This window comes from Mya arenaria, chromosome 15, assembly GCF_026914265.1.
Source record: "Mya arenaria isolate MELC-2E11 chromosome 15, ASM2691426v1".
Taxonomy (NCBI): domain Eukaryota; kingdom Metazoa; phylum Mollusca; class Bivalvia; order Myida; family Myidae; genus Mya; species Mya arenaria.
Genome location: NC_069136.1, coordinates 43,864,969 through 43,889,542, shown reverse-complemented (window position 1 = coordinate 43,889,542; position 24,574 = coordinate 43,864,969). Strand labels below are relative to the sequence as shown.

At 35.1% G+C, this 24,574-nt stretch overlaps 1 protein-coding gene across 1 annotated transcript in view; it reads right to left on the bottom strand.

The window, feature by feature from the left end:
- Positions 1-49: 49 nt before the first annotated feature.
- The window catches only part of LOC128219407 (choline-phosphate cytidylyltransferase B-like), a 40,449-nt gene continuing 15,924 nt past the window's right edge, over positions 50-24,574 (bottom strand). Inside the window, exons 4-7 of the mRNA XM_052927218.1 lie at positions 4,325-4,413; positions 2,026-2,164; positions 612-711; positions 50-159 (exon numbers count right to left, since the gene is read on the bottom strand). Of these exons, the coding sequence (XP_052783178.1) occupies positions 670-711; positions 2,026-2,164; positions 4,325-4,413 (270 nt within the window). The 3' untranslated portion in view covers positions 50-159; positions 612-669. The remainder of the gene's footprint in view (positions 160-611; positions 712-2,025; positions 2,165-4,324; positions 4,414-24,574) is intronic.

The following is a 24,574-nucleotide window of genomic DNA, read 5'->3' as shown; positions in this document are numbered from 1 at the left end:
CTCATCTGATTTGAGCTCCTTTGAGGCGCACATGTTCTCCGCGGCCCGTTTTGATCTTCGCTTCCTGTGTGAAGACTCGGGGGAGGGTCTTGTGGAAACGCTCTCGTCTGCTTGATCATGTACTGGTACAGGAAAGATGGCTCGCTTCATCCATGATACCTGTTACCGAATTGACAAAGTAAGATTGACAAATGACATGAACTTGACTTTGGTCCGAAATACGCACCTCTTCATTCTACCAATTTACCAAAACAAATCCGAGAAGGAAGGGGATTATAATATTGTTAACATTAACGTTATGTTAAGTTTTGCCAGATACAGAACATATCTTTTTTTAATCAATTTTTATGAATTTATATCCAGCATATATCAAATGCATCCGATGTACAAATGTGACGCAAGCTGCAAAAACCTGGAGTCATAGGCCAAAATGAGGTAAAGTGTTATATCAAGTTTTTTTAACATTTTGACTTTGAAAGCGTTACATGTTATTATTTTTATTGTCACTTTGCAAAATGAGAGTAAAAATATAACCACTGACACACTTAAAAACATTAGAGCATAACACAACCCAAAAAAATTTACAAACCCGAACCGTAATTCCCACTTACAATCCTCCAATCTCTGCCAAACAGCTCGAGGAAGTTTCCGATAAACTCCTTCCACTGTTTACCCTTGCTCATACCTCTCACTAATCTGTAGCTTCTTTTCCTAGAGGAGAATAGAACACAAGAAAGATTTGATGAGCTGAACCCCTCGAGGGCGTAAAAGTGCGTACCTTTGGTGCTCGATGTAATCAATTTTGGAAATCGATTTGAATCGATTAAAAGTTCTGGCTCACTTGAGGGCCATCCACACTCAACATCAAATAAAAACGGTTATGTCGATTACAAGGGCTCTTAAGTGCGCACCAAATTTGCGCGTTTTGGCCAAGTTTGCGTTTTTTTGGTGCCCCATCAAAGCGGTTTTGGAAACCGGTATGAACCGGTTTAAAAGTGTGGTTCACTCGAGAAACAAACTTGTGCGTTTTGGCCAATTTCGAGTACTTTGGTGCCCCTTCAAATTCGGTTTGGAAACCGGTTTGAACTGGTTTAAGGTGTGGTTCACTCAAAGGCCTTCTCAGAAAAGTGATCTTTAGAATATAGCTTGATTAGGATTTTTAAATGATACGTATAGGAAATACTTCATATTGATATTGTGTTTCAAGGGATGCACATCATTGAAACCCAGATAAGTCGATAATTAGTATATTTGGTGTCACAACCAAAGCAATGAAGCAACTATACACATACTTAACAATCAAATTAGAGTGCACCAACTCATTTGCTTATTCGAAACGATAAACTTAAAATCATTTTTTTAATTCTAAAATGCTTTAATCCACTGGCAAGCATATAGATGTAATAAATAACAGCATTTGATTATGTTTATACTATATATTTGATTGATAATGATTAATTAAGCTATCCTGTACACAGAAAGAATACATTTTAAATAATCTACATTTATACATGTATGTACATGGGAGTGTTGGCTTTCGGCCATTCATTCGATTGTCCTGTTTTATTTCATACAATATGACCATGAAGATAATGAACTAATATATCCGTTTGCAAAACTTGTAGACAAACCCCAATATAACCATGAAAGTAATGAAAACAGTTAGGCGTGTGCAAGAGGGATCTTATTGACAAACTTCAATATGACCATGAAGGTAATGTACTTATATAGCCGTGTGCAGAATGGATCTTATAGACAAACTCCAATATAACCATGAAGGTAATGTACTCATATGGGGAGAGTGTTTTAGAGTATAATTGTGTACCTCTTACCCAAGCAGTTATGGGTTCGATATCGGCCAGGGTAACATTCTCATGGCCTTTCAAAATGGATATCCGTACTAGTTACTGTTCAGGAAATTGGATTCAAGATGGAAGATAAGTTAGTTACTTAAGCTTTCAGGTTTCGTCACATTTTTGCTAAAGACATCACTAAACGTTTACAGTATGCTTATCAAAAACGTACCATAAAGAAGCTGACGTTGAGTTGCTTAGCGGTGTAGCCTCGTTGCAAGTTACGCCGGATGTACACCTCATAATCCTTGAGAATCCGTGCTATAACGTCCGTTGTGGATATACCTTCAGTACGCTGAGTTGGCAGGAACCTGCAATGTTAAAATGAAATCTTCATAAAGTCAAAATTAGATTTTGTCTTCATAATTAAAGATATCATGAAACCCTCTCAAGTATAAATATAACAGGATAAGCCAATGAATATCCCAAATCCATTGCTATGTGTCATCACTCCTATGTACAAATGCATGCGTATTTTTTCTACATTCTGCATGTACTCTTTCTGTGTAATGGTTAGCTAAATTATTAATTATCAATCCATAAATAAAGTCTTAACGTAAACAAATTGTGGTTTATCATAAGCCTTTCCGTGGTTTACAGCAATTTATCAGTGAAATATAACTTGATATTTTAATGTTTCCAACTGGAAAACTATCCAATAATTTACTGTTATGACATTTTAGCCCGTTCGCGATCCCAAATTAAAACATTAAAGTGCAAAAGACTTTTTCAACGACATCAGTGTGAAGATGGCGTTAATTTTTAGCTCACCCGAGCACAAAGTGCTCAAGGTGAGCTATTGTGATCGCCCTGTGTCCGTCGTCCGTCGTAGTCGTCCGTCGTCAACAATTTGACTGTTAACACTCTGGAGATCACAATTTGGGCACAATCTTATTGAAACATGGTCAGAATATTACCTTTAATAAAATCTTGGACGAGTTCGATATTGGGTCATTTGGGGTTCAAAACTAGGTCACCAGGTCAAAATAAAGGAAAAGCTTGTTAACACTATAGAGGTCACATTTATGAATGTATCTTCAGGAAACTTGGTCAGAATGTCAATAATAATAATTTCAAGGTCAAATTCGAATCTGGATCATGTGCGGTCAAAAACTAGGTCACCAAGTCAAATATAAGGAAAAAAGCTTGTTAACAATCTAGAGGTCACATTTATGAATGTTTTTACATGAAAGATGGTCAGAATGTTTATATTTATAATCTCTAAGTCAAGTTTAGATCTGGGTCATTTGCGGCCAAATTTAGGTCATTAGGTTAAATCATAGGAAAAGCTTGTCAGCACTCTAGACGTTACATTTATGATTGTATGTTCATGAAAATTGGTCAGATTGTTTATATTAATAATCTCTAAGTCAAATTCGAATCCAGGTCATGTGTGGTCGAAAACTAGGTCATTAGGTCAAATCATAGAAAAAGCTTGTTAGCACTCTAGAGGTCACATTTATGACTGTATGTACACGAAACTTAGTCAGAGTGTTTATATTGATAGCTCTAGGCCAAGTTCGAATCTGGGTCATTTGCGGTCAAAAACTAGGTCACCAGATCAAATAATAGGTAGAGCATGTTAACACTCTAGAGGCCACATTTATGACCATATGTTCATGGTTCACTTGATCAGAATGTTATTCTTGATGCTCTTTTGGTAGAGTTTGAAACTGGGTAATCAGAGGTAAAAAACCAGACCACTAGGTCAAATCACAGAAAAACTTTGTAAACACTGTAGAGGTTACATTCTCTCTTTGATCACCATGAAAATATGTCAGAATGTTTGTGTTTATGAAGTCTATGTCAAGTTAGAAACTGGGTAACCTGAGTTCAAAAACTAAGTCACGAAGTCAAATCATAGAAAACATTGTTAAAACACTGTTGGGGCCATATTTTGGTGCATTTTCATGTAGAACAAGTGTTTTAATCACACTCGCTGCTAAAATATATTCTGAATTAAATGAAACATTTTTTTATGTTTATACTCCAACCATAACAAGAACAGAAAATAAAAATGTTCAAACAAAGACAAGTACGCATCCCTTCTAAGGTAGCAGACCACCAGACAGACATTTCAAATTCTCTAAAACTTAATACCCTCAACTATAATACATGTAGCATTGAAAACTAGTCCTAAATTTATTTTAATTAAGTCCCCTCTTGTTGCACTTTCCATCGCCCTGAAAAACACTTATTCCCCCCCTGTCACAATTGCCCTAGCCCTGAAAACACTTATTTCACACTTGAATTGGATCAGGTGAGCGATACAGGGCCGTCAGGGCCCTCTTGTTTCGTTAAAGTTCTGGTAGGCCATTCGTGAAATAATTATTCTTTTTATGCGCCCTCAGTGAAATATATTGCAATTTATACAATAGCAAACATTTATCCACTATGTTTCTATACTGCGGTCAGGGTTAGCACCATAACATATACTGTAAAAATTTGACAAAAACAACGGAAAAACCAACATTCCGCGAGCCTTAATTACGCTGTACACATCGCCCGCACTATCGGCCCCCGTAAGGTATGGAATGTCGTCGTGCGCAACAAAGTCAATCTGTAAATAAAACCAGATTTAAAGGCATTGGTTTTCAGGCGCATGTGTACTGCCTTTGGCATTATTCGTAATAAGTTATATTGCGAATATGTAGATCAATGTTTTAGTTTTATAATGGCTTAGGTTAAAGTGGTTTCCATACGACGATGACGCTGACGATGCCAACGGCACAAAGCCTAAGCTATTCCACTTGTTTTGTCTGAAGAACAGACAAGCTAAAATGTCTTCAAAAACACAATTGGAATACCTTATTAACACAGTACCAACTACATTTTGCAAGACTTCATCATGCTGGAAAAATTAATGTGTTCATCTTAATTCGGATCTCCATTTACTTCAACACAATAAAAAAGACTGAACCTCATCAAATGCATCGTTTCTTTATCCTTTTCACTTACACCATTTATAAAATTTGCCATTAAAATGCACATGAGTCAAATCTTATACAAAACTACTATCCAATTATAAAATCACCTGTTTAATTCAAAGAGCATTTTAGATAACCTTTGATTCATGCTCTTACAACCTCATACACGTTTCGCCAGTGACATAGAGCCTCATAATGCTCTGATAACCTCATCCACGTATCGCCAGTGATATAGAGCCTTATAATGCTCTTACAACCTCGTCCACGCATCGCCAGTGATATACAGCTTCATAATGTTCTTACAACCTCATACACGAAATCGCCAGTTATATATAGCCTCATAATACTCTTACAACCTCATACACGTTTCCTCAGTGACATACAGTTCATAATATTCTGACAACCTCATACACATATCGCCAGAGACAAAGAGCCTCACAATGCTCTAACAACCTCATACACATATTGTTAGTGACACAAAGCCTTATAATGCTCTGACAACCTCATACACATATCCTCAGTGACACAGTGCCTCATAATGCTCTTACAGTCTCATACACATATCCTCAGTAACACAGTGCCTTATAATGCTCTGACTACCTCATACACGTATCCTTGGTGAAATAGAGCTTCATAGTGCTCTGATATTCTTATCCCCGTTACCTTAGTGACAAAGTGCCTCATAGTGCTCTGACATTCTTATCCTCGTAACCTCAGTAACAGAGAGCCTAATAATGCTCTGACATTCTTATCCCCGTAGCCTTAGTGACAAAGAACCACATAATGCTCTGACATCCTTATCCCCGTTACCTCAGCAACAAAGAGCCACATAATGCTCTGACATCCTTATCCCCGTTACCTCAGTGACGGAGAGCCACATCATGCTTGACATCCTTATCCCCGTAACCCCAGTGACAAAGAACCACATAGTGCTATGACATCCTTATCCCCGTTACCTCAGTGACAGAGAGCCACATAGTGCTCTGACATTCTTATCCTCGTAACCTCAGTGACAGAGAGCCACATAGGGCTCTGACATTCTTATCCCCGTTACGTCAGTGACATAGAGCCACATAGTGCTCTGACATTATTATCCCCGTTTCCTCAGTGACAGAGAGCCACATAGTGCTATGACTTCCTTATCCGCGTTACCTCAGTGACAAAGAGCCACATAGAACTCTGACATTCTTATTCCCGTTACATCAGTGACAGAGAGCCACATAGTGCTCTGACATTCTTATCCCCGTTACCTCAGTGACAAAGAGCCACATAGTGCTCTGACATTCTTATCCCCGTAACCTCAGTGACAAAGTGACACATAATGCTCTGACATCCTTATCCCCGTTACCTCAGTGACAAAGAGCCATATAGTGCTCTGACATCCTTTTCCCCGTTACCTCAGTGACAGAGCCTCATAATGCTCTGACATTCTTATTCCCGTAACCTTAGTGACAGAGAGCCACATAGTGCTCTGACATTCTTATCCCCGTAACCTCAGTTTTTTCATTTTTTCATCACATAATTAAGGGGTAGCGAACTAACAAAAATAAGGAAAAAAACATCTACCTATCTACCTATCCCTCAAATGTTCGACAATTAAACTAAACCAAGTATATGTTTTAAGTGTGGCCCACTGGTACACTGATACACTAGCAAGTATGTGAATGTACCTTATGTTTTTCAAGGTATTCGTCAGTAAGTGTCCAGGGTGCATCAGTGACCACCTCGTCCACGTATCGACAGTGACGCAGAGCCTCGTACCTCTCACTCTCGTTCATCACTGTACGGCCTTTTTTCCTGTGGGTCAGCTCATCGTTGCAAACTGATGAATACATGAGAAGGAAAATAGTATTTTAAAATTTACATTTTGCAAAGAAGTTTAGAACGTTGATTCCTTGGTTAGCGACAAATATGAAAAGTTTAATAAGGTTGGTAAGAGCTCTTTATTTCAACAAATGATGAGGTTAATAAGTTGGACATGAGCTGCATACAAATGTTTTATGGAGAAAAAAATACATTTGCGAATTAGCTCTTATTCAGTTCAACACGTCAACACCTCATGATCTTTTTTCATTCTTGTTCAAATGTTGTTGTTTTTTTCTCAGCCAAATGTGTTCCTTCACAGAACTTATTCCTGCTAATAATGTCACAAACAAACAAATAAGTTTTAGTATAAGCACAGTAACAGGAACATGCATTACCGAACATATATCGGGGATGTAATTGAAAATACAAGGGCACAAATTGTGACCTACACCCCTTAACTCAGAATATAACAAATAAGCCCTGTATGTGAAACAGAGGGTAGGGCGGGGGTAGGGGGCTCCCCAAGATTTTTTTCTTAGTGTAAAATCATTCCATTGGATGAATTCTATGCATATTTCTTTTGTCATATTGACATTAAAAGTTCACCTGGACAACTCCTTTAACATATCCCTCGGGTCTGTCAGTACATTCTATTATTTTGACGCTAAGACTGCTTTAACACTGAAAGAACAACTGTACCTCCGACAATCAAGTATGTGTTCGGAAAAGCACATTTAGCCTGCTCCAGTTGCCTAGCGTGGCCCGAGTGGAACATGTCATAAATGCCATCAGCGTATACTCTTACACGCCTTGGGGCTGTAAACAAGAACAGAGAAGACATGAGCATCACTAGATACGTCATAGAGTTTAAGCTAAAGAGTTATTCATCCTGTTTCATTTTAGTGAAACATTTCGGGGGGTTTTATCTGAAAGAAAAATTCGATATTATAAAGTAACGGTTTAAAGCTAAAAACATTTATCAGCTTCTGTTTGTCTAATTTCACCTAATTGTCAGAAGTTCACCTCTGATACTAGCTATACACTATGACATGTACATCGAAGTGATGCTCGAGTCATCTTATTTGTAGCATTGATCATTTAAGGAGGTGAACAGATTTTTTAAGTAGATCCCAGAACTTTATTCAACGTACTTTACTGCCGTTACTCTATTTTTAGTAATTTCCCGCACCTCATAACAGTAATAACTTGTATACATTAGACTTACAGGCACGGAGCTTGTGAACTTGGGTAGGGCTCCCAAGCTGGGGTCAGACTCGTGACCCTTCTTTTCACCACTGTGCATCTTCACTCGTTGAAAATAAACAGACAATCATATGATAATTCCGTTTTGCAACAATTTACAGAATTTGTAAGTCAGAGACCTGGACTTATGACCTGCTTTTTACAGCTGCTAATTTTTACCCGCTGAAATAGGGAGATAAACACAGTATCTCAACTTTCTGTCTTATAAAATCACAGAGGAGCAAAATGCAAACTCCATGGGCGGGGTAGATTTTTTACACAATGTCAATATTTGTACACTAGAGGACCCCTAGATATTGCCAAAGTCAAATATCTTAGCTCTGATTTCTCAACGGAAACATTTTTTTCTAACAAGTTTGAAAGAGTCCAAGGATCATTTAAGTGAAGTTAAATGAAAGGAGAATGTCCACGAAGACTTATTTTCGGACTCGCTAAGTCTCCAAAGAAACAAAAGCCATTGACACATGTTAAAGTAAAATATAAATTGATGCCAAGATGAATAATATTATGTTCGCCTACATCAAACTTGCTAACGAAAAATGATGGCATATGTGCATCCTTGAACAGTTTTGAACTTCTAACTCAGGAAAAATATCTGTTTACAAACTCCCTTCAACTCTTATTCTCACACAATCACTCTCGCTCCCTCGGTCTCCATAACCAGCATAAACTAATATCGTGTACATATTTATTAAACTTTTCGGAAAAAAATCACTTTCTTTTGACTAAAAGAAAAAACATATATAACTATGTCAACAGATATGTTTCCCAAAGGTCGATTTAATTAGAACGGATAAGAGACTGGTACTTTACTATTGTTAGCATTGTTCTTCATTTCATGTTAATTTCTTATTCTTTCGCGAATATGGCTGAATAAAGGCTTAGAGTGCACCTCCGTGTGCCTAACCTTTTGACCCTGCGGTAAATAAGGAGATATCATTTAAGGCAATTGTAGACGACGAACGGATGGACGGATGAATGACATCGCCAGACATTCCGCAATAGCTCACCGCATTTTGTTTATTTTGATATGGTTTAACATATTAACAGCTCATCGTCACATAACATGAAATACAAATACACCTACTCATTCAATAAATAATCATATAGTTACATGAAAATGCGTTGAAAAGTTTTTTTTGTATATTATAAGATAATTTGAGTAACGCAATGAAAATCAAAATACAACGACAAATCATTATGGAAAAATACAATGTATAGATAAGATAAAATCAAAGTCATACATTAAGCTGATTAAATTCTTATTTCAAAAGCTTTTAAACATCTATTCGCTGATTTAAATTATTTTGATTATAAAAACCTTTCTTTATTGAACGTCTCAAATTAACCTACGTTAAATAACTTTTTTTACAATACGGCCGTAATTAAAATATACCAGCAATGCAAAACACCAATAATCATGAATAAATAACAATCGCTGACCTGAATTTAACTTCTGATTACTGACAATCGCGACCCTCTACTGCCCAAAGACCGCTAGGAGTTTATACACAATCAAACAACGGTCAACATACTTTTTCCAAAAATGTTATTTCACATTTGTTCATGGAAATGGATTAAAGTACATTGACTAATTTGGAAGGTTAATTGTGCAATTTAGGTATTCCACCCTATTAAGCATTATTTGTCATAGTGCCAAAGCATACCGCACATTAGTGCCACCACATTCACGTCTTTGAATGCCGCACAATGCTTGGTGTAAAATATGCCAAAATTATTCGTCGGGTTTAAGACACAAATCTCATCTGGGTCAAGTCTAGCTTGAGATTTTGAAAATATAGACAGAAATGAACTTTAACAGCAGTACAGTCAATCTCATCACGGCACGGCCTTTTTCAAAGGATATATATAATCAAATAAATATTACGACACTTTTCTCATGATCTGTATAACGTCTCGTTCGAAGTATAAATGTGCGTCTGCTCACCCTACGCAGTTTTGGCGGATAAGCGTTTACACACAAAACTAGAAGTCTGTCTGTCTACGATTCCACTTAAACCCTCTTGCACGTGTTTTGAAACTTTGGCTTAAAATGACGCATATTAAAACAAAATTACAAAAAGATGTATTTCTTTAATTCATTCACTAAAATTGTGTTAATGAGATTCATTTAATACTGTCTTTTTCATGAGCCTTTCGGGATTGCATGTGAAAAAAACTCGGGAATAAGTATAACGCTTAACAAAAGCCTTTGTTTGGAGTCGCTCAATTTAGAGGGGGTAAAAACACAAGAGTGCCAATATTGATGACATTAAGATATGTGTATGAGGTGGAGAGAGTTATGAAAAACGCTCGATTTCTAGCAGGCTCGGGAATGTCCATCGACAAAGACTATCCAGTAGAGATAAGTCAAGCGCGTAAAACCTCTGGCCAACGTATAAAGATTATAGGGCCAAAACCCGCTCAGCCAGAACTCAACTCTGATACCCGGCGGCGATTGTTGGTAATTGGCAGACCGTGCAGGATGAATTTCCTGATTGGCACAGATTACTCAACCGACCGTTGAAACGAACACAACCTGTACCGGAAGTAGTGATATCCGACGGCGCGGTCGGAAGCACATATACACAACCACCGGTAACAACAACAGATGCTACGCAGATGCTACGACAGTCCGTTCCAAGAGTCAACGCTAATCAACCGTCTACGTTTACAGACTGGAAAAGTCCAGCTAATAGTGTTGTGAATAAGAATGCCCAACCTTTGACAATAGGCTGAATAACACCCAGACTAAATGTGTGCATGCTAATCCGTTTTCGGCACTTGAAAGTGGAAATTCGCAATCGCAATCAGCAGAACATACAGCAGAACAGTAATCCGCGTGCTATTGTTGACAAACAAACGCCACGTGGTAGACCACAATCACGTGCGAAAGCTGTAGCCAATCCAGGCAGAGCAAGGTCAGCCAGTGCACAAATACGACGAGCTACGTCATCAACCACAAGAAAAGCAACCAATGGGAAAGACAGCTCACATGGTTCTACGACGCAAGGTCACGCGAAATACGAAATCTACAGTTAAGTTCGCGTTGATAAATGTTCAAGGTTTAATTACCAAACGTCAAAATAAATTAAATTATCCAGAAGTAAATATCATTTTCAAAAATAATGACATTATTTGTTTTACTGAAACATGGGGATCTGAAGAATTTGATTTTGCTGTTAAAGGTTTTGATGTTTTTATTTTGAATAGAAAAGAGAAAGTAATTGGCACAACCCATAATTCTGGAGGGATAATTATTTATGTCAGAGATAAATTTGTGAGTAAAGATATGTTTATCATGGAGCATAGTGATACACGTATTTGGATTAAACTTGACGGTAGATTTTTTCAATTTCAAAAATGATTTATTTGTTTGTCTTAGTTATGTTATTCCAAGTACGTTAAGCAGGAATGCTCTTGTTGACACTAACACATACAATGTTATCATGGAAAATATAATACATATTCAGGATAAGAACGGTGAGGAAAATTGCTTATTTTTGTTACTTGGTGATCTAAACTCTAGAATAGGGCTTTTGCCAGACTTTGTTTCGGAAGATACTGAATCGTTAACTCATTTAAATATTTTACCAGACGATTATAATATTGATAATATTTTACCTAGGCTATCGTTTGATAAAGGTACTAACGCTAATGGGTCATTACTGTTGGATTTTCTAAAACAGACAGGTTTACGAGTTGCCAATTGGCGTGTATGTGGTGATAAAGGTGCATTTACATATATAGGAAGATCTGGAGCTAGTCTTGTAGATTATTGTATTGTTAGTGAGAAGTTGCTTAACCATTTTACGACATTTACCACAAATGGTCCTAATATATTATCAGATCATTGTCTTGTTGAATTTTCATTAGAAGGTAATGTTGATAAATTGAATGTAAATAGTATTACTCTAAATGGTATACATGTAACAAAACGGTAGATGACCATTATTTCAAATAGAAGTCAGGCAATAAATATGACTTTGTTTGAAGTATATCTAGTGAGTAATTCAAGCACAGTATGTTTGAACTGAACTGTAATATTGATAGAGCGAATAGTAATGATGATATTGATCAATGTATTTATAACCTGTTATCATGTATTGAAGGTGTATGCGAGCCTATATTCAGTAAACGGATTAACAGTCAATCGCTTAATAGTGGAAATACCAATTATGTAGATAGTATCACATCAAGAATATCGAACCCGTTATTTGACCATGTTGTTCAAGATAAACGAAAGGATTTTTATTGTAAACTTAATTTATACAGTGATTTAAATAGATTAGCGATGGTACAATCAAGAAGTATTTATAAGAAAAGTGTACACCCGTTTAATTTTGTGAAGGCCAAGGATAAAACAAATGTTTTATTACAGGCACGAGTCAAAAATGCAAAGTTATAGTGGCGCTTGTCAAAAGAAACCTCTCGCGTAAAATCTCCACATAATATCTCCTTAAATACGGTCACGGAATATTTTAGAGCAATTAATAATCCTGAAGATAGATTTTTTCAAGCAGATGAAGATGTTATTCATTTCAATGAAAATATAGTTGATAACGAGATAAAGATAATGTTCAGTGAGTTAGATGCACCTTTTACTACTGTTGATATCAGTAGAAATATTAAAGAGTTAAATCTAGGTCGAAGTGCTGGGCCATATAAAGTTTTAAATGAGTTTTTATATTACGGAAATGATACATTTTCACCAGAATTATCATTGTTGTTTAATAAACTTTTAGAATTAGGTCATTTTCCGGAATTGTGGAGTGGTGGATATTTAGTGCCAATTCACAAGAAGGGCAGTCTGTCAGACGTTAAGAACTTTAAAGTATCACATCATTGAGTGTAGGGAAATTATTTACTAGATGTATCAATGAACGTTTGGCATCATGAGCTGAAAGAAATGACATATACGTTATATCACAAGCCGGGTTTTGTTCAAAAATGGGCACTACTGACAATATTTTTGTTTTACATAGCTTGATAAATCATGTCCTTAATGCGAATGAACAATTGTATTGTTTATTTGTTGATTTTCTAAAGCATTCGATTTTCTTGTTCGACCTAATATTTGGTATAAATTATATAAGTTAGGTCTTCGAGGCAAACGTTTTAATGTTATAAAAGGTATATATAGTAGTGTCAAAACAAAAGTGAAGCTTTTTGGAGAAACTGGTGAATTGTTTGAAAGTTTTCTAGGTGTTCGTCAAGGGGAATGTTAAAGCCCGTTTATTTTTTCTATGTACCTAAATGACTTAGAAGATGAATTATTTTTGAATGGATCCAAAGGAATAGATATTGATAAAATCAAGTTATTTCTAATCCTGTATGCAGATGATATTGTAAAATTTGCCAAAACAAGTGAGGAAATGCAACGTTATTTAAACATTTTACATGACTACTGTAACAAATGGAAGCTATCTGTAAATAAGGATAAGACTAGAGTTGATGTATTTCGGCGGTAGACTACCCCAACATTTGCAATTTCATTATGGTGACTCAGAAATAGATGTTGTATCAAGATATTGTTATTTAGGTATTGTTTTCACATCTGGGGTCTCTTTTATGGAATGTTATAAAACACTATCAGGTCAGGCAAATAAGGCTATTTTTTTTTTTTTTAAAAAGGTATCTTTAGAGTTTTGTCAACATATCAACTGAACATGTGTTAGATCTATTTGATGAATTAGTTAAGCCTATGTTATTTCATGGTGAGGTCTGGGGATTTTCCAGTGCCAACAATATAGAAAGAATTATACAATGTTTTGTAAGAACTTATTAGGGGTTAAACTTCGACACAAAATTATTTCGTATAAGGTGAATTAGGAAGAAAAGATTCGTTTTCTATGCGCTTGACGTACATTTTAAAATACTGGTTCAAATATTAGATTGCTGTGACAGAAAGTATTCAAAGGTTATGTAAAGAACGATGTTAAATGAAATTGAAAATAACCCAAGAAAAATTAATTGGGCAGTAAATGTTAAAAATATGTTGTGCAATAAAGGTTTCATGAAGTCTAGATTGCCCAAGGGGTGAGGAACACAAAAACATTTATCAATAATTTTCAGCGTCGAGTTAAGGATATCTTTATCCAAAATTGGTACAGCTGACTAGAATACTCAACTACAGCGTCGTTCTATAAAGTGTTTGCGAATTTTGAGTTTCAGTCATATTTGAAGAATGTAAACATAGATAAATATAAAATAGCATTAACTAAATTACGATTATCATCACACCGGCTCTCGGTTGAGACTGGAAGTGGACAAATATTCCTGGAAATGATCGCTTATGTAGAGCATGCATTAAGTTAGAAGATGAGTACCACCTGTTATTTGAATGTCTTGTGTACAACATACGATGTAAATACATTAAGAAATATTATAGGGAGAGACCGAGTTTCTATACTTAAGTCTGAAAATGCAAACATACAAAATGTTGTTTATATATTTAATGCATTTGACATAAGGAAAACGTATGTTCACGTATAGATTTTTCTAGACCTGTTATTTGAATGTCTTGTGTACAACATACGATGTAAATACATTAAGAAATATTATAGGGAGAGACCGAGTTTCTATACTTAAGTCTAAAATGCAAACATACAAAATGTTGTTTATATATTTAATGCATTTGGCATAAGGAAAACGTTGTTCACGTATAGATTTTTCTAGATTAGTATGCGTGCTTTCATCTGTATAACATGTTCTTTGAAATACACCATGCAATAGCTTTATCCTGTAAACCCTCCTAATATTTCGTTTTCGCCCTTTTAGTGGGGTGGGAATGTCACATATTCATCTGAGTTAGACACGTTTGTACTTCTAAGAATATAACGCATTAGTAACATACATTTTGTAAATTAATTAAATTTCACATTTAATACATATCATATGCCTGTTGTATTCTTGTATTATAGATATTACAGTAAAGACCCAATATTTCAAATATCATAACGAAAGTACGCATTATCTGATTTATTGGCAAGAAGTTTATAGTATTAGTTCCGTTTAGTTATTCCAGTGCATGGATATAGTATAAGTCAGGTGTCTTTCATAGTTAAGTTCATTTATGTATTTATGATGTATATCAAACTCTATAGGTATAACTGCAATTTATTTGATACAATTATACTTGTTTAAAGTTTACTTGTTCGCTATTTGAATTTGTATACGTAAGCCATTGTATTCGATGAATTTGATCACGGGTCATGTTGGCCTATTTCAAATAGTGTGTGTTATATTTCCTTGAATAAACTTTCTTCTTCTATTCACGTGTATTTATCTATTTGTTCAAGCGTAACGACCCTTCTTATGATTTCATACAAAGGTTCTAGAATTTCACTTACTCGATTCAGTAAATAAATTGAATTGAAAACATACTCTATACCTATAGAGCGAATTTTGATAAAAAAAAATCTTACGAAGAAGGAGAGCCACGGCATGAATGGCCAAGTTAATTTGTCAAAATTATAAATCGTGTTGAATCAGTTTATCAAGGTCCGTTTGCGTACGATTATTCTACGACGATATAACGAACGAATACGCTCATGTGTCAAGCAGATCGAATGCCACAGATGTATAGAACGCAAAATAAACATCAGAGCAAGACAATATACTATGCGTATAACATAGATATCATTGTCGAACCTCTGATGAATGAGAATGTGACACATCCGATACGGTTCTACACGAATCGGAAAGCATAGGTAGACGACGAACGTGCGAAGTTCTTATAGATCGGGAAGCGCCACAAATGTTCAAAATGATCGTTGTGCATTCATATCTACTATTTAGTATTATTTGGTCTGGCGTGGTCTGGCATAATCGTACAACCGTATATGCATCCGCTGACTCCGGTTGCAATAGTGGCCGATTCTTTGTCACATTTCGGCCATATGAATATTACAAATGCACAACATTTTGCTACGGACGTACCACGGTATTATACGAATTTCTACGATTTCTCTACGGCTAAATTACGACACTAGTACTTCGATCTACTTCCCCAGCTGTCTTGTATATAGTCCAGATAATGCATGAGTCCTTGACAATCGGTGACGCTTCCTGTGCTGCTTACCTCGACTATTGCACGTTAGCACTTCGTTTGTATTCTGCAATGTCCAAGGTATCGCGATGTCATATGAGTCAGGAACGTTGCTTAAGGATGGATCTTCTTTGCTGTCTTACTTAGTCGTTGGTCTGGTCGTATAATCATTGTAAACAGATAAAATCGTGATACGTTAATCGTGAAAAACTATTTATCGATCAGCGATCCGCAATAGATCAACCTGTATCGTGGGAGGGGAAATACTTAAAATCAGGCTTTAATGTTTTACATTTAGACATTAGTTGCACACTGCTAACCTTCTGGCCCAAACGCCATCCGATGGTATATCTCCACATGAGCTTGCTACATACGAAGAATTTATTATACATAACTTATGCAATTGAGTGAAACCGCTTTTCTATTTAAGCAACATTGTCATACTTTGACCACTCACCAAAAATGCCATTTCAATATGGATTTTCACATGAGCTTCATTTCAAAATGACATCATTCCAAAAACCCGATTTCATTTCCTAAACTTCATTAGTATTTCGAGTCACTATGTGGTTACAGAACGTGCATAAATATTATGTAATAAATGCACAAATCTTATCAATTCAACAGTCAACATAACATTGTCATGTACTACCACTCCTGTTATCACATATGCAGTCATTACATGTATAAGCAGTTCAAATTCCGTAGTCAACAAAAGTGCGTAAATGGACAATTACAGGGCAATAAAACGAAGTTTCACAGGCCAAGGTCAAAGAAAACACAGTTTTAGTATTCGAATGTGTAACATCTACCGATTTAAGATATTTCATGAAAAAAATGTAGAAATAGATTGCGTTACAAGGTTGTGGCCATATATGGTCGGACAGGCAGACCGCAATATTGACACCAATAGATCATCCTTAAAAGCTCATTTTGCGTGGGGTTCAGTATTTAAACTGATCTGCAGACTGTTTTGCAGGAAACCTGCATACAAGTATTTACAATGAGACGTTTGTGAAGGTTGGTACCTACGATACAATGAGAAGTTTGAGTAGATTTTTTCCTACGATTTAATGAGAAGTTTGAGTAGGTTTGTACCTACGATACAATGAGAATAACATTCCAGTGACCGTGACCAAGGTGCAGTCTTGGCCAACATTTGTATCAAGTAATTTTAAAATCACGGCAGATGCATCAACCACAATACACTCAAGAAAAAGATGTATTTCCACAATCTCTTATTTCTCAAAGACTAACATATATTTCCACAATCTCTAATTTCCCATAGACTAACATGTGTTTCCACAATCTCTTATTTCTCAAAGACTAACATATATTTCCACAACCTCTAATTTCCGATAGACTTACATGTGTTTCAACAATCTCTTATTTCTCATAGACTTGCTTGTGTTTCCACAATCTTTTATTTCTCATAGACTTACATGTGTTTCTACAATCTCTTATTTCTCATAGACTTGCATGTGTTTCAACAATCTCTTATTTCTCATAGACTTGCATGTGTTTCCACAATCTCTTATTTCTCATTGACTCATGTGTTTTCACAATCTCTTATTTCTCATAGACTTACATGTGTTTCCACAATCTCTAATTTCGATCCCTTCGTTTTCCGTTAAGTCTGTGGTCTTATTTTGACTAGTCTAACTAGAATGACTATTGCTTGTCATGTTGTGAACGTTAGAAGACAAGGTATACTGTTTAACTCTATTTTTGCATTTTTGTAAAGAGACACATGCCATTAGATATAACTGTGTAGGGGTGAAAGGTGCTAAATGTAGTTGGCACTGTTCAAATTCATTTCTGCAAGAAGTAAAAGGTGCCAAGTGCAGATAGCACCTTTTACCGCTATGATATTTCATCAAATTTGAGTATTTCTAGATGCAAAAGAGGCCAAATGCAGTTAAACCCTTTAAACAATTCAGGAATTCCAGGTAAATTACTGTAATGCTCATCAAAAATATTATTATACATGTATCATTAGATAAAATAAAAACCAATATATTTATGCGGTCTCTTTATTTAGACGATTAATGCATTTTGTATTACAGTAAGAAATGAGGTATACTTTAAAAGTATAGTCTTTTACATGTTTCTTTGTAGTGTCTGTAAAACTTGAAGTTCTATATTGTACGCAGATTAACTTAAATATTGAAAATTTGATGACTTATTATCAGTAAGCAAAACTGGATATGTATTGGTAATCAAAACATTACCCAAGTCTCTTATCTTTCGTTAGGCAATGAAATAGTATATATCATACAGTAATAATGATGAACACAATTAAACAGATATGCTGTTTCCCAATGAACAATTTCCATTGGATAGAATGTGCTTTTTCTCCAGCATTTCGCAATGTTAACCGTTTCATATCTACTGCTCATAATCTCTTATATGTTTTCCGCGTCGTTTCCATCCCTTGAACCTGGTTTTCGTACTTTGATCAACAAGAAATTCTGCAGAAATATTTTATGTGGCACAAAACTCACTTACATTTGCGCACCTACATTCCATTAACCAATGTAACAGCTCACTTGTTTCAGAACTAATCTTTTCCTCAATAAAAAACTTTTAATACATTGCCCTCACAATTTTATGAACCCATTCTACTAAAGGTTTATCAATAAGGTCATCGAAACTATGACCTGTAACCTAGTCCATATCTGTGTTAATTTGATTCTTTAAACCCCTGTCGGCGTTTTGTCTTGTACATTGATCTTGTAACACCAAATTTCAATAGATCACCTCATTATCGATCAATTTCTTAATGTTATAAAATAAAAACCACATTCAAAGGCACTATTATATTATTGGTCGGTTTTGGTACTCGTTTCAGAATCGATGGACGTTTTTCTTTCACGACCGTTCATAATACGATATGTTTATAGCATAAAACACTTTACGATTATTTCAATATGTTTATTGCATAAACATATTGATTTAAAAAGCATTGCTGTTACGATGAGTTATGAGATACGTGTCAACTTATTCTTCAGTACTACTGACTGACCAGTCAGACCACTCGTTCCTTCCATCTACACAAGTTAAAGATATTTGATTTGTTTTGAAAGTTTAGGGACGTGCACTGTAAGAACATAGTTTTAAGACGACTCATAATCTATTATTTTGAGACCAATAAGTATATAATAAATACTCATGAAATAATGATAAAACATTTTTTATCAAAAGATCATTAAGATCAGGAGTAAGCCAATAAACACATTTATAAGTATTGGTTTAAGCAATATTTATTTCGATATAATATTTACAATTGGTTTAGTTTAACAAATTTGAGCATAATCAACGTTAACAAAGACCAAATATGTAATGCATATAAACAACGAATATGTTAATTATGCACAAAACAAAAGTGTAAACAGAATTGAGAAGAAAGCCTTAAGGCTTATACTATGTCTCGCTTCTGTAGGTCATTTACGCTGCTTAGGCTAGTGCGCAAGTTGCGGTGACTCGAATAAATATAGTCTTATAGTCGTATTGTGTAAACTATGGTATGTAAATCAAGTTGTTTTAGTCTGAAATCATTTAGTTAGAAGGAGGAAAAGATAACGATGAATAAAAGGAAGCTGAACGAGAGAGGTGGTACAGGCACTGGTCAGATCGGGATTGGGATAAAGTTTGTTAGAATGTGTACTCAAAAACGTTTAGATTGGCGTATATAGTTATGGACGCTATCAAAGATAAGTTTGTTCGTTTGATATGAGGCTTCTTCGATCCAAAGAGTAACAGCTGAAGAGACAATTGCCCAACGGTGGATAACTGAACAATCAGATGATTTCTTTGGACGCTATATAATTGACAGGTGAAGAAAAAGTGAAAGGTGTCCTCAATTTCACCGCATTGACAATTAGGACTGTTAACATTATTTTTTTAGAATAGATGTTCATTAAGATTGCTACAGTGCATACGTAACCTCGCGTGATTGACACAGGATTTGCGGTCACCTTCGTAGTAGAAGTCAGGAACTTGTTTTGTGTTCCTATAAAGTTTGTATTTGAAAGAAGGTACGGATGGCGATGAACGAATTTCTTCCGGGAGTGCGTTCCATGCGGATATAGTTGATGGCAGAAATGAACTCGTCAACAACTGTGATTGGCATGAAATGTTCCGAAGGTTATCTGCATTTCGAAGGTTATACGAAGTAGTATCGCCAACTCTTGTTGGAATCAGTGAAGTTAATATGATGGTGCAAGGGAGTGAAACACCTTGTAAAATAGGATAAGTTTATGTTTACGTCGCCTTTCTTTGAGTGGTTCGATTCCAGTTTTAACATAAAGATTGGTTAGAGATACTAGTCGAGTTGCACCCGATATAAGTATTGGTATAACTTAATATAAATATTTAGTGCCTTAGAGTAGTAGAGGAAAATGATAACAAAACAATTGAGATAATCAACGATCAATGCAAGTAAAGAACAATTTAACCCTGTATTACAACTTCATTTTTTTAATGTAATTAGTAGCCTTTTTCTGCATTTGTATTATATGATAAACGATACCTTAAATCAAATAAATTTCAAATGCTACTGCGGTATTGATTAGTATGATTATAAAATATGAGCCCACTACAACATTCGTTCTAGTAATACAAATAAGTTAAATAAAATAGACGTTTGAATATTAACTTAGTTAATACCATACCACAAAAATATTTTTTTCAACTTAGTAGTCAAATCAAGCATCGCAACATTTATTAACATGAAGACAATTTAAATGATAATTATCATTCATTTTCTAGGAGTTAACCCCAGCTTGACCGGTAAGATAAACAATTAGCCTGCAAAGTTCCTGGGAAAAGGAGATAACTGATTGTAGCACCTCTGTTAATAGAGCCTAATTTTATTGGTAAAAGGTTACAAGTAAAGTTAGCACCTTTTTCCACTGTAAATAGTTTACATTTTGTTGGGATGAATGTACCAACTGTACTTGGAAACTTTTACCTAAACAAATTATCCCTGAAAGTAGTTAGCTCAATATAATTCTATCAATTTTGCCCATTTAAGGAATGAACTTGAACTAGAAAATTTACCCACATATAAAAGGTACCTTGTTTGCTTGAAATAAACACACAAAATGTCATATTTGACCAAAACTGATGTTGGCACCTTTTACCTTTGAACCCTCGATGTGTTTCCACAATCTCTTATTGTCACTGATGTTACGGATATAAGAATGTCAGAGCACTATGTGGCTCTCTGTCACTGGGGTTACGGGGATGAGGATGTCAGAGCACTTTGTGGTTCTCTGTCACTGAGGTAACGGGGATAAGGATATCAGAGCATTATGTGGCTCTCTGTCACTAAGGTTACGGGGATAAGGATGTCAGAGCATAAATAATGTTCTTCCTAAACAGAGCACCATCGCTTCGGATTTTGAATTTCAAGTGACTCGCTCATCACCAAAAATAAGTTTTCCCTGTAATGCATATGAAAACACTTATTTTATCATTATTTCACTCTATGATATCGAAATTGCACAAAAAATATAGTTATAGCATAAATTAAGTATTTTGGTTTTAGTGGGGTTCAAACCCACGCCGGTTAAGTCAATAAAATATTAGAAAACAGCCGGCTAGTTCACACGGCCACCGGGACTTTAATAGAAGTAGGGGATATGTTGACTTGTTAAAGATACATTGACAACATCACGTGATAATGTCAATCATCACTTAACACCACAGCCGTAGTTAATTTTCAATCGCGTTATAAACGCTAATGAAAATTGTGGTCTTCAAAGACGATATTTGAGCAAATATCAACATTTGCTAAAGGGTTCCAGCTTTTGGTATTTTTGTGTGAACACTCCTTATGATTTCCTATTTCGTAATTAAAAAAAGTGCATTTTACAAATCATGAGCGAGTCACTTTAAACAGCTGCGATAAATTGAATGATAGTGATTTTCAGATAATTACAGATGCACTCTTTCTCCCAAATAAGATTTACCACAGTTAATAATATTGTTTTAATATTCCAAAAAGGATGAATAAATGTCGAAAACAACGTTTTTTACGAAGGATACCGAGTCTAATTTGAAAGAAATAAGCATAAAACACGGTTTTTCTACCTTATGAGAATAAAGTAGACCACAGTAAATCCTTTAGCATTCACCAATCATTTAATGTGTTTGCGCTTTCTGCTATCAAATACACGGTTACAATCTTGTTATCAGTCATTACTATTTTCCATGAATGCATTATTTAGTAAGTAGTTTAAGGTTTATCAGTCAAAATTGATGTTTGTTATACACGTGTATGTATTGATTTTGAATATGAGTGTCACTTCAAATATTGTAAAAATATTGAACAGCTATATTTGGTTTTACAAACATTTTACCTGCCACTCTGAAACGTGTTATACCGCACAACTGAAACTCGTTACATTGGATTTTGCTGGAGTATGTCTTGACATTGAAGACTGTGAGGAAATACTTAACAAAACCTACACTAGTCTGTACTGTTTTCTTGCTCGCAAAGTGTTAATCGTATTGTATTTCGAAGAGAAATCATAGACAAGAACGGAGATTGCTCATTTCATATTTTTAAGACATGAATAGATTCAGTTTAGTAGAATCCCTTTCGCTCTTAGATGATGAATATGATATGTCAATGCAATGGGATGGACCATATAGTGAGGACCATGTATTGTATGACACCCAACTTTTTGCTGGTATTGAGCAGGCCATGAATGAAACCCTTCTCATTCAGGATGATGGAAAGACTGATCTTAATTTGTATACTATAGCTAACAAAAGCATTGACTATGCTGACGAAAATAACAATACCTTTCAGGATCTTTTAAATAATGTATTCACACAAACAGTACACACATTTCCAGAAAATGAAAAAATCTCATTCCTTCTGAATCAGTAGAACAAATAGAAAACCAGAAGCTGAACACACGAATGCCTCCAAAAATGAAGCAAAGACTGACATGAACTGACTGACACCAAGTTGATAATATAATAAGATTTGTTTAGTTCTGTGTAATGAAACAAGTCTTACTTGTTATGACTTTTTGTATCAAAGTTGTCATGTTTCATAATCAGTTGAAGTTTACTTGACAATTATTAACAGTTTTGAATTAGTGTTAAAGAAAATGAATCAAAATCGTCTTGATATACAGAAAAGCAAGAACGAGCTTTAAAAAAGATATTTAGCTCATTGAAGAAACTGAAATATGTTTACTATGTTTAAGGAGATTTGTTAATGGGTTGTAAAAAGCACTTTTTACGGATTTATTTATACAAAATAAGGAGTGGCAAATCATTAAGACTGTCAAAACTAAGATACTGACGGCTGGAACCCTTCAACAAAAATGTTGATATTTGCTCAAATATTGTCTTTAAAGTCCACTATTTAAAAATCGTTACTACTGTCATTCAACAAAAGGCTGTAGATTGATTAGAAAATTGACATTATCACGTGATGCGAGCAATGCTTTCAATATAGGTCTTAATTTCCTTCAGTAAGCGTCCCAGTGGGCGAGTGGGCATAACTGGGCACCAAAGGGCCAAGTGCTTTGGAAGTTCCATTTTCTTAAAAATATGCACAGTTTTGTATTTTCAATCAAAGAAGCCAGTTAATTGTATTTTCATGTCTTGAAATCCGTTGTACACACATTTGTTCTATTATGGCAGACCATGAATAATGGGCTATAAAAGCATCTTTTAAAACAATATGAACTACTAATTCAATAACCTTTACCACGAGCCAAAAAACTTACATTAAGTATATAGCAAATGAAATTTTAGCGAACCTGCAAAATTTCAAAAAGAGCCTGAGGCCCGTTTCTTTCAAGCAGGGCAATGTTTACCTTCATTTGCTCTTTTACGGCAGACAATAAATAATGGGCTATAAAAGGTTTATTGTCAAGAACGTTAAACATCCCAATAACGTCAAAGACAATTACATTAAACATTCAAAAACAATCCTAAAACATCGTCAAATGAGCAAGTTATATGGTTCATTATACGGTGGTTTAAAATAAACGAGTATTAAATTGCATTTCGCATCTAAAAATTATAACTATAAAGATTTTATCAAAATGTGCATTTTTAAGGTCTATTCCGCGAGCATATTTTCCTTATGGCGGAGAGCAAATATATATAAAATTCCATTCAATCAGTCAAATATTAATCAACATGTAAATACAATGTATACCTTTTCGTGATTTGCCCGAAAACATCAAAGCGAATGAAACAAAAATCATAAAACGACTCCAATGGCCGCATGCAGTAACATTTCCACCCAATTGAAAAGTGGTTTTCATTTCCATTCAATTAAGATTAGTGATAACCGAAGAATCAACACACAATCAAACATTTGTTCGTGGTAGAATTAGTCACGTGACTTGCTAAGCTTATTTTAGCCATTTTATTTTAAATGTAGGTTTCCATGATGCCTCTCTTTAATTAGATATATATATAAAAACAATTTAAACGATTTTCCAACTAACATTAAAACGTCGTACGTCTTCCTTGCAATAAATCAACGGTAAATGTATTTCAGTGCAAGCAGAAATATATATACATAGACTATATATAGGATCAATAACGGACATCACTGAACTTCAGGTATCATATATTAAACCCTATAATACCATAACATCGGCGTTACTGAGGCAGTAAGACAGTCACACACAGCA